Consider the following 12259-nt stretch of genomic DNA (forward strand, 5'->3'; position numbering starts at 1 on the left):
CTTTTTTATAAGCCCCCTTTAAGTACTGATAGGCTGCAAGAAGGTCTCCCCGAAGCCTTCTCTTCTCTAGGCTGAACAACCCCAACTCTCTCAGCCTTTCTTCATAGGAGAGGTGTTCCATCCCCCTGACCATTTTTGTGGCCCTCCTCTGGACCCGCTCCAACAGGTCCGTGTCTTTCTTATGCTGAGGGCTCCAGAGCTGGATGCAGTACTCCCGGTGGGGTCTCACCAGAGCAGAGTAGAGGGGCGACGCCTGTCATACGCAGCTGGCTATTCACAGAAGCAGACCAACAACAAGACCAACTTAATGAAGAACCACAAGCATCTCCAAAAAAGAAAACAACAAACCGGGAAGTTTAAGTATCTCCAAGTTGGGTAAAGAGCCATATTTGCAACAGTTACAATTGGTTTATAATCATGCAAAAAAAAAGTGAACAGACTTCAATACTATTCCAAAGTTGTACTTGGATTAAATCAGTATGTGCTACAAAGATGGAAACCTGCCCTGTGTATTTGAGAGTGTTAAAAGCTTGAAAGCAGACAAGCAAGTTAAATATCTTCATAAACAGTTTCACTGATGAACACCTGAGAAGAAGCAGTCATCTAATGTACTTGTCTAGAGGATAATAATTAATCTGAGAAGACAATGCATTCCACATAAATGAGCCGGCAACAATTTAAGGTGAATGACAGATTATTCCCCATCACAAAAAACCTCCAAATTTTGTCTACAGACACAGCAGTCACCGTACCCATCATAAGCAGTTCACAATTTTAGATACAGATCATCAAGAGCTGCTTTTTCAAACTGTCCTAATCAAGATGCTATTTAAAAAGAGGGGGAAACTAGCTTTACCATCAGTACTTGCTTGAAAGGTCCATGATAGCACTTGCTCAAAGAAGCAAGGATAAAAGTAAGGCCAGACCTCTCCACTTTTAACTCAGGGGTACACCAAAGCAGAACTCTTTTTTTGTGACTACACTCAGGTGAATTATATCCTTTTCCACATGCTAATGCTTGGGAACGTAGACCTTACCATCCCTTAGTACCTAGCAGATACCTTCAGCTTAACGGCAAGTCATGGATTAACTCCCACTGACCTTTCACTCAGTGGGACTTGAACTGTGAAACTGAGATCTAGCGTCCAGTCTGCTCAGAAGCAGGATTTATTTATTTGACTTCAGTTCACATCGCTTAAATCTACTATTTGGCTTGTGCCCCCTTCTAACACTGAATATGTAGATGTATCTGCAAGATTACATACACGCAAGGCATTTTCATCTCTTATATATATGTAGCAGATACAAAATTTATCCGTCATCAACACTCCAAATGATTTCCTTTTAAAGCAACTGATGTACTGGTACACACTGATTGATTATAAAATTCCTACACGAATGGAGTAAGCAGCCACAGATTCAAAGTACAGTAAAATCAAAAAGGTACTTACCTGCTTTGCTGCTGTAGAAGAAATTTCTTTTTTTTCTAGAAGGTTCAGAAGGTCAGCCAGGAGAAAAGAACTGACTGGGCTAGGGAAAAAGGGGGCAGAAGTCACCTCAGAGAATAAGGTGAAGTAATACATCTAGGCTACTGTTGCTTGCCTAAAGACCACACAGTTTAGCATGACAAGCTAGTATTTTTCCTCATGATACGCTATATTGAACTTTGGTATTGATTGCCTGATTATGCCTTACCACTGTCACATTCCAAAGAAGGAAGAGACTGATTACTACTCTTAACTACATGGTCCTCTTCTCTGTAAGGTATTTGGTTAACTTCATTCAGCATGACAGCGTCAAGGCCTACGTAGTACTGCCTAGCGTAACAAACTTCACAGATAATAACTAAAGCAGAAGCAAGCAATGGAGTGACACGATACTATTCATGGTACATGAGAAAAGGATCACTTTCGTTTCACCACTGTAGTAATCAAGAAGCCTGACCTTTCCTTTACTATAAGGGAATGTTGTTTCAAATAACTGAGCAGGTCATTTAGAATCCAGCCGATCACTTTCTTTGGCTTCATCTGGGTCTGTTTTACCACATTTTCAAAGAATTCTGTTAATCCGTCTTCATTCTGTTTAAGAAAAGTTAAATGCATCAAAAAGATACCAGAGAGCAAACATGTTTAATTATACAATTACATTTGTCGTATAAATACTCAATCCTAAAGTAAACTTAGTTTTGTGAATTCACTGTGAAGTCACAAGACTTTAGAGTAATTTTATTAACATAACAGCAAACAAACTATGTTACATCTAGAATAGGTACACACAGCTTATCTGCCAGCCTGTCTGTTTCAATGGAACTTCCAATAAAGGAGTGATCTTTTTTTCTTAACTCCTCCCTAAAATTAGCATTTGGGGAGAAGCTTTCTCATCTTCTCATGTGTTTTAAATATGTATAATGCTAGAAAATACAATGCTGCCATCTAACAGGCTGTCATGCTACCTTTTACCAAGAAGAAATTTTTCTTGAAACTGTTTACAGATATTTCACTCTTGATCTTGCAATCGCTTCTATTTATTTTGGATTGAAGGAGTAAGTTTAGCTTGCATTCACCCTTCAATAATATGGAAAGGTCACACTGTAAGAAGCAAGGTTTTATTTTTCTAGTTTTTTCAGAGAAGCCATGTAAGCTTTTCCACAGCACCCTAAATGCTCAGAAGGTATGACAGTAGGGGATTCGATTTATAGCCTAAGTGAAATCTGAGATTGTTTTTAGAAGAACAGATACTGCACAGTCTGTTGAATGCTGTGCTGTTTGTCATCAAGGCATTGATGGATCTTTAACTGTAGCACAGAACTCATTATGTCTACTGAAGGCTGAAGAGCTATTAAGTGGCAGCTCCTACCTTTTCAAGAACGAATCCAAATCCAGCGTGCCACTGGACTTCTGCAGTGTGTGGCATAACTGCACAGGAGGACAAGCCAGCTCTCAGAAGTTGTGAGAGGTAACAGTTTAGAGACAGCCAAGGAGCTATTCTAGGCATACTATCATCACAGCAAAAACATTTTCCAAGCTCATACTGACTGCAGCCAGATCTCTCTGAACAGTTCTGAGCAAAAAGAGTGCAGGTACACACTAAACCAAAGCCTGACTTTTCCACTCAAACACATCCCGTCAAAACAGTCTCACTTGCCCTTGTTTTTAAAGGCAATTTATCAGCATAGCAATACAGAATTTTAGACTTTCCTCCTCAAAACTTTCACAACACAAACTTCCAACAGCTCTAGATACCACATTTTTCATTGGTAATGATGTATGGCTTTTGAGAAGACTGCAGACTACTGCTCTCTGTTCTGTGAAACAGAACAAAATGTACTTAGATTAATGGTTGATGTGCTGTAAAACTGGTGTGACAAAAATCAGACCCGTTCCCTTTACCTTGAGACTGTGAGCAAAGAAACAAAGTTCTCAGCCTAGGAAAGCCACTGAGGTCTTTTGTGAACCAAGGTAAATCTTGTAACTCCCCCTATTTATCCATCTAATACACACAAAACAGAATTCCTTTCTTTTCCAGTGTTCTTACAAATTTAACTAGCAGTTACTTTGTAATCAAATAATGTAAAATCTAAGGCTAAATAGACTAGAGGAACAAATCTGGCTTAAAAAAAAAACCAGTAAAGGAATGACATGATTACCAAAGTACAGTAAACTTGATTAAAATCCATGTGTGTGTTAAGTGGAATTACTAAAATTATGCATTACTAAATACTGTACTCTTTCTAATTCACCTCAGGATTCATTAGCACAAACAAACACTGATTATTTAAACAGCAGGTTCCCTTCCACAAAAACACCTGTCTAATTTAGGTAGGAAAAAGTAAGCATGTATAAATGCGCTCATTTCTTTACACTTGCTGCAGAAGGTTTTACAAACACTCCAGGCAGAGTAGGTCTAGCTACAACATTATGCACACGAAAACAATGTCTGGGGATGCCACATGTCTGAATGCAGGCTACACAACCCAGACGCAGCGTGTCCAACCCTTTCATCATGTATAGGCTGGAGAGCGTATCTCTAGCAGTAGGCACATTCGCATTTCTGGATACCAACAACCTGGCTGGAGCTCCAGCTCTGACCCGGCCGCCAGCCCTTTGAAAAATCAAGGACAAACATACCCAGCCTTCATATTCTAATCAGATCATTTCCAGGCAGCAAGAGGAGAAAAGCCCAGGAATACTCAGACAGAGACTTCTGTATGCTACCAGGTACCAAGCCCCATACTCACTACTTGTGCACATAAAACCAGACACATTCTGCAAAATTCCTTTGCATTTCGTTTTAGGCGACTGTCATTTTCTGTAGCCAAAGAGTATGAAAACCCAGCAATGCTAGACTGAAATGAATACGGCAGAATGTCAAAACATCAAAATGACTGACAGAAATGAAACATTTTCCTTATTTTCTTGCCATATTAGAAAAATGCAGGCATAACTTGATTAGCTTGAATTTCTAGATACTGTACTACTTGAACTTGACTTTAATTTGTTCTGCATTTTGGTCAACTTTCTTCATGCCAAATTCACTCCAACTACCAACACAGACACACACCTGTCCCTTGCAATAGACCTGAGCTGAAAACCACTGCACGCTCCAACATGCTGGTTTACAGGAACGCTAACAGACTGTTCTCACTTAATTCTGAATAACATATTTTAATCTTCATAGAAGGAAAACCAGAAATCTGGAATTGCAGCACCATGTTTGTGGACCAGGCCCCCTCGGTGCTCCCATTACGCACCAAATATGCTGTAACTTATTCATTAGAGTCTCACTGGCATGAAATCTGACATACCAATATTTCAACCAGATGCAAATTTCTTTCTTAAACATGGTTTAAAATGATCATTTAGTAGTATTGAGATGTCAAAAAAACCTAGTGGTGGAGTGATTCCAGATGCTTTTTAAACAAGTTTAAAACAATACATTATTTTACAAAATACCATGGGTACAATCTTTAGGGACTTTGGGTCTGTAATGCAGACTTATGCTTTTAAAGACCAATAATGTTTCCAAAGAACTGAAGAAGAAAACTACATCAATATTAACAAATAAAATGTCATTTTCTGCTTTCTTATTCCCATTTTCACCATCACAGTTCCCACAATAACCAACTGTGAGGTAACAACTGCTGCAAAAATGTGCAAGATCGTCAGGGAAAAAAACAGAAAATCTAGGCTATTAAAGCAGACAAGCAGAGCAGTCAAAGAAAGTTCAAACTTTTTCCTACAGCTTCTTAAAAAATGATTTTAAGTTCTAAAAATAAGCATAAAGTCACCTGCACACCAACGCGAATGAGGACGGCATGTCATGAACAAATGGTCAAAACCAACTTCGACAGCATCCCACTTCTGACTTTTTGACTGTTGGAAGGATTCACCAATGTAATTGTTTCACCAAAGCAATAAGCCCAGGTGGAACTGCCACTTTTATCTGAGTAAGCAGGGGAACAGTAAATGTACAGGAAGACTTGGAATTCAGATGAGAAAGGAAGTGATCAGACTGTTCTTTTCTAATGCTGTACTGTGACAACTGATCTATTTTTTGGTTGGACCTCCTTGGACTTCAGCATGCTTTTTAAGAACAAAACGTCACATTAACGTCTATGCCAATACATCTTACTTTTTTGACTCAATAGGAAGCAAGACAAAAATATTATACCATAACTGACAAAGTTGTCAGAGATCCTTCTTGACTGAAGTATTTTCCAGCCTACCAGTTTACACAGCAAAGTAGAAACTCATGCAGAAATTGAGTACCCAAACACCATGGAGTCCACATGTCTCAAAGAATTGTATCTTTACGAATAAGAAGGGTTCTGCATGAAGAAAATCAGAAACTTCATTTATTTTTGCAATTTAGACAAAACTGTCAAAAATGTAGCAGTTTACACCTAAGAAATTTCAGCTATGAAGATATTAATAGGTAGTGCTCTCCTTCCATTTCAGTACATCTTGTCATTAGGCAAGGCAGGAGTCTCAGATTCTCAGTACTGCAGTACATACAGGTAGCTATTGTATACGAGAATAAAGCTCACAAGTAAGCTCGGAAACTAACTTGCATGCTGAAGTACAGTATTGTTTTATTATAACTTTGGCGCATAATGTTTTCTCTAACAAGTTGGCGCAGAACGGAGATTTTGCATTTTAGAGCCATCCCTCTACCGCTGCCATTTATTTAATGAGCACTCCTGGGCGCTCTAACCTGAAAGAATGCTCATTAGATTTGTGCATCTGGCCCTATCAGCAATCTTCTGCAACTTCTGATGTAAGCTTAACACGGCAATGGACATACCGTTTTCAGATGAATTAAGGTTAACTAGTCTCCCAGTGAACAGGCAAGCAACTCTTATGGAGAGTATACATGCTGACATTCTAATGCACAATAAAAGAAGACCTGCAATGAAGAACGCGTTCACTTCATGCATTCAAATGGATGCATTATCTTATTACAAGCTGAATCCCAAATTTCAGCTTGGAGCTCATTAATTGCTTTATACGTTGCAAAAAGGAAAAAAGTTAAAAGGGAAAAAGCAAAGGCAATAGCGGATTTCAGAGAACAGCTGGAAAGAAAGGGCAGTTGATGAGGCAGATATATAGGGCTAGTTGATAGAGATGACAGAAATCACGCAGCAGAAGCCATCAATACCAGCAAACTTGAAACGTGCAGGAAGTGGGTTGATGCCAAGTGAAAGGAGTGAGTGTACTGGGTCTGGCTGGGATGGAGTTTATTTTCTTAAGAGCAGCCCGTAGGGTGCTGTGTTTTGGATTTGCAAATAAAGCGGTGCTGACGACACATTGGTGTTTTGGCTACTGCTGAGCAGTACTTGCATAGCGTTAAGACTTTCTCTTTTTCCCACTCTGCCCCCCACAGCGAGTAAGCTGAGGGAGGGCACGAAGTTGGGCCGGGACACAACCTGGACAGCTAACCCAAATTGACCACGGGGATATTGCATGCCATAGAACACCATGCTCAACAAGAAAAACTGAGGGAAGAGGATTTTTGGGGAGGTAGTCGGTCAGAGACTAGCTGCACATCAGTCTACTTGTGGAAGGTGGTGAGTGAGTGCATTTGCATCACTTTCAGGTTTTTCCCTTCCTCTTTCCTTAACTTATTAAGTGTCTTTATGTCAAACCATGAGTTTTCTTGCTTTTGCTCTTCATATGCTCTCCCCTGTCCCCCCCGGTGGGGGGAATGAGCGAGCAGCTGTGGTGCTTAGCAGCTGGCAGGGGTCAACCCACCACAGAGGGGGAAAAGAATAAAAAAAGTCAGAAAAAAGAGTGCAGGACCTATCTGCCCTTCTGAGCTCTGTTTATTTTAATATGTGAGAAGTATGTTGATGTGAAAAAATGCACGCATGGACAGGAATACTGGCTGCAAAATCACATTTTCCAGCTTATACAATGAAATAGAAAGGTAAGATACTACTGACTTGATGCTATCACTGCAGCCTCATGACTTTGATGAGACTTATGACTCGCCTGCCCACCAAACAGTAAAAGATCTGCAACTCACTAAAATGGCTCACCACCACATGAGCAATTTTCCTAACAGCTTTCTTCAGAAGAAGGAACCATTTTTTTTCTGTAGAACCAGCTTCTGTACAAGTATATTAAATTACAGACACACAAAGGAAGGATATTAAGTAGTTAAGTTAGGTGCACTGCTCTCCCTCCATTTATAGTCAAAGGAAAGAAACTTCTCCAGAGGACAATTTAAAGTACTTACGGTTCTGCTCTGAATCTTACTCTAAAGTCCTTTTCTTTTTGTCTCCACTAATCACAGAGGTAACCAAAGCAGGACACTGTCCTAGCTTAACTGGCTATGTGAAATGTCTAATCTTGGGTGGGTATACTAACCTCCACACAGAGTTATCATTGGCAGAGATGATGCAGTTTGTATTTAAGAAGCTTAAAGCCCTTTAGAATAATTTTGGAAGGTATGAGATTTTGCTGTCACTTCCTTATTTATAACCATATTTGCCACATCCTTTTCTTTCTCACCCCCTCTTCCGAACCTACCCCTGCTAAATTGCATTGTGAGGTCAAAGTCGATGTTGTACAGCTGTTTTGTGTATTTACCCAAGAATAAGTCTGTTTTTTTTCAAAATAATGTGGAAGCCAGATCAACTGGGGCACGTGAAGCTGAAAGATTTAAACTTTGGGTTTTGCTTCTGCAGTCAGGAAAACACGTCTATTAATTTGTTAAATACTGACAATGTGCCCAGCCTTGTACCAGACCCAAAGACAAGAAGAGCAGGCACTTGTAGATAAGGATTTGTCTGCAGGAAGTTGTACATTTGGTGCAGTCAGTCACGGGTGCATCCATGTGTAGACAGACAAGATCAATATTAAATAATAGTTATTTGACTGCACCTTGCATGAGAAATGCTTCTTCTAGGCACACTGTGTATGGTTTCTTTTTCCCACCCTTCTGTGTATATGGCTCCAAAGTACAAAGTATGCATTGGACATATTTCCAACTAAAAAAACCTCCATGAGAACTGACAGCTGGTTAATAAGACATTTGTAAAGCTTTTCAAAAACCGTGCTACTTTGAAGTTTCTAGGCTTATTTTAGCACTTGATCAATAGACCTACCAATAAGGTGAAGCTGTGTTCAGGAAGAATCCCATACCGTTCAACAAGCTTTGCTCTCTTCACACTGGGGAGGTCAGGAAGTCTCTCATGAATCCAATCAACGTTTACCACTTGCTGATGGTTCATATTAGCTGGCAAAGATTTAGCATCGTACAGAATCAATGGAGGAAGGTTTGGCTCTGGCATGAACCTAGTGAAAATTATTATTTTCAGTCAGAAGCTAAACAACAAGAAATAAAATTTGTATCACAAGTTTATGCTTACCTGGAAGTCGTATTACTATTTCAACCAAACAAAATATTAAAAATTCATGACTTGGTAGATCACTGTTAAGTAATAAGAGATCAGCCCCCGAACTGCTGTAACGCCCCTATTTTCTTTCTTTGAGTATTTGCCACTGTTTGTCAAACAGTCGATTATAGAAAAGGGGTAATTAAAACACTTCTGCACCCAAAATAATAATAAAAAATAACAACAACAGTAACAGATATGGAAACAACCCATTCCTTTGGCATCAAGCATGAATTGTGGATCTGGACAAAATGGGAGCGGACTAGCAGGGAAAAACACAGCCAACTGCCAGGAGTGATCTGGGCAGGTTGCAACCTTTTCCAGACTAACTTCAAAAATCTTGATGAAATCTCATGCTGTGCTAAAAGCAAAGTTACTGTGCTCAGCGGGGTGCCATCACAGAACAAAAGGCTCCCTTAAAGAGAAGGCCAATTCAAACCGCTTGAATAACTGCGATTGAAGCAGAAACCTCACTCTTACATGATCAAATGAGGGGTTCAAAAATATCACAATAAAGGACATTGGGCACCTTCTACATTTACTATAATAATTTCTATTTCAAATCTGCCTAAACATAGATTTTAAGTTTAATGTATGATGTGCAGAAGTAAACTACAAAAAATGTGAAAAACCGTTTAATACTGCTCGTAATCTTAGTACTAGTAATAATCCTTCTGGTCTTTATTTGAAATATCTTAGACTCACCAGTTTTGCCTAGGTTTTCATGAATTTTCTTTTGCATTTGTTCGAATTAGTCTTGTTAGATAAGCCTCATGCCAGCCCCTACCATAATAAGGAATTCATAAAATGATCACTGCCTTTTCTGCTGCATTTCTACAAAAAATAATTTAAAAAGCAGATTTAAACGTAAAGTTTGTGGGATGTTTCCAAAATCCTTGCTCTGCTCTAGTAAGATCAGTGGTAGAATATATGTAGATTTAAGCATGGAGAGGCAGGGCCTGCTATCTGAAAATCATTTCCCTCGGTATTTACTTAAAGCGTGAGCAATGCTTAACTCAGAATATTCTTACATTTCATGTCAGGTATTCTTAAGAATACACTTGCACTGGCCACAAAGTAAACCTTCAACTTACCCACTTTGAGCTAAAGTACTCCAGCTTAGTTTCTGGGAAAGGTCTATGGGTTTTAGCAGAGATAAGACACAGTTCTAGATCTGAACTACTCAGACTTGCACTGATTTTGATAGGTCTCCTCCCCTTCCAGTGGAAGGTAAACTTCCAATACACACTCCCTATACTGACTAACTTTACATGGTCATTTCACTGACTATGCTTAAGAAATGAAATAAATGCTCAGTTCTTGAAATGTTAACTTTATTTAAAAAAAAAATACCGATAATCCTGTTTTCCTTCTTTGTCTCTCATTGGTACAGTGCACCTAAAATAAAAACAAAACAAGTAAGATGTGGTAAGAGGTACACCACAGAATTAGCTTTATGGCAAAAACACAAAACGAAGACTTTGCCTCGTGAAGAGCAGGAGAGCTTCTTAAAGCCACTTCAAAGAATGTGTGCAAGAGGGCAGTCATTTTCACACAGACACTGCTTGATGTAGCACGCAATCTGTTGTGAAAAAGCCTCAACTTTAAGAATAAATTAGTACCTGTGAGGAGACTATGCTTGTGAACATTAGCTTTAGGAGACAGAAGTCTTCTATGTTACCTCTCCTGATCATGTCACTAGGTATCCGTGGCACTCTAAAACTCCTATTCCTGATGTTCCTCCAAAATAAAACTTACCCAAGCTTGGAATCAAAGGCTCTTGTTTCATTCAGAATTGTTCCTCCATTTTCAAGTTCTTCAATTTGCCTCTGTATTTCATAGTCTGACAGAAACAAAAGAAAAAAGAGTAAGCTTGTTATACTGCACTATTAGCTTTTGTACACTCCACTATTTCATTTTTAACTGCTATGCAATAATGGAATAGTTTGTTGTTTTAACCTTAATGAAATCAAGAGCAGTAGTTACAGGCAGAATTATCAGTCACTCTCTCTCTCTCCAGCACTGTTTCTTTCTTTGCATGTTTTCCTCATCTTCTTTCATCCCCTTTAAATAGAAAACATTTTCTCCCAGGCACTGCAGCCAAGCCATACATTGCTAGTGACCTTCCAATTACCCAGTTGCGTTTTCTTTTGGAGATGTACTAATCATCCTTTCTTGCTCATACCCAAGCTGCATCTGAACTTCATACACACCATCTACTCTACTCAGTGGAAAGCAATCATCTACATTGGAGGACGCAGAGCTACTGCTAACATATTTCAGTGCTAAACATGCTAGGCATTGAAGCATCTGCTTTATTCTTCTTGCAGGCAGAGGTTTACCTCTGCAAGAAAACTGCAGGCTAACACAGCTGTTATGCCCACAGTACCCCATACTAAGATTTATTTTGTCAGGGAGCAGCAAGAGCGGGGCTGCTCCACAAGAAGGGATAAGCCAGGAGCCAAGGATGACCACAGCACAGGCAGTGCCCTCACTGTCTGGTGCAGATCCACTGATCTGAACAGCATGGGCAGAGGCATGTGCTACTAACAGGGTCCTCTCGACAGTCTCAGTCAAGGTGAGGGGATGAGTTGGGTCCAGGGCCACCCAGGGAGTTCAGTCAGAAGCAGCAGGAGGTAGGTCCAGAGACAGGACTGGGAACAAGACTACAGAACAGGTTCAAGGTCCATCAGGAGACAGGACTGAAAACTGGCACACCTGTGATGTAGCTCAGGCAAAGTTTGAAGGCCCCAGCCTGACCTTAAGTTAAGCTTAAGTTTCCTTTCCTCCTTCTATGACCAGGTGACCCACCTACTGGATGAGGGAAAGGCTGTGGATGTGGTCTACCTGGACTTCAGTAAAGCCTTTGACACTGTCTCCCACAGCATTCTCCTAGAGAAGTTTCCTTAAGCTTAAGCCTTGAGTGTTTATGGGTAAGGATGAGGGGCAAGGCCAACAAGGCAGATATCCTGCTGGGAGTCTGTTATAGACCACCCAACCAGGATGAAGAGGCAGATGAAGCGTTCTACAAGCAGCTGGCAGAACTCACACAATCGCTAGCCCTTGTTCTCATGGGGGACTTCAACTTCCCGGATGTCTGCTGGAAATACAACACGGCAGAGAGCAAACAGTCTAGGAGGTTCCTGGGTGTGTGGAAGACAACTTCCTGACACAGCTGGTAAGGGAGCCTTCCAGGGGAGGTGCCTCGCTCGATCTGCTGTTTACAAACAGAGAAGGACTGGTGGGAGATGTGGTGGTTGGAGGCCGTCTTGGGCTTAGTGACCATGAAATGACAGAATTCTCAATTCTTGGTGAAGTAAGGAGGGGGGCCAGCAAAACCGCAACCATGGACTTCCAGAG

General features: G+C 40.3%; 1 protein-coding gene across 1 annotated transcript in view; it reads right to left on the minus strand.

Moving 5' to 3' along the window:
• GATB (glutamyl-tRNA(Gln) amidotransferase, subunit B) overlaps positions 1–12259 on the minus strand; it is a 163829-nt gene that overhangs the window by 7863 nt on the left and 143707 nt on the right. The window contains exons 8-12 of the mRNA XM_009329839.1: positions 10658–10742; positions 10253–10297; positions 8609–8798; positions 1945–2078; positions 1452–1530 (exon numbers count right to left, since the gene is read on the minus strand). Of these exons, the coding sequence (XP_009328114.1) occupies positions 1452–1530; positions 1945–2078; positions 8609–8798; positions 10253–10297; positions 10658–10742 (533 nt within the window). The remainder of the gene's footprint in view (positions 1–1451; positions 1531–1944; positions 2079–8608; positions 8799–10252; positions 10298–10657; positions 10743–12259) is intronic.

The sequence above is a fragment of the Pygoscelis adeliae genome, unplaced genomic scaffold (genome assembly GCF_000699105.1).
Source record: "Pygoscelis adeliae isolate BGI_AS28 unplaced genomic scaffold, ASM69910v1 Scaffold67, whole genome shotgun sequence".
Taxonomy (NCBI): domain Eukaryota; kingdom Metazoa; phylum Chordata; class Aves; order Sphenisciformes; family Spheniscidae; genus Pygoscelis; species Pygoscelis adeliae.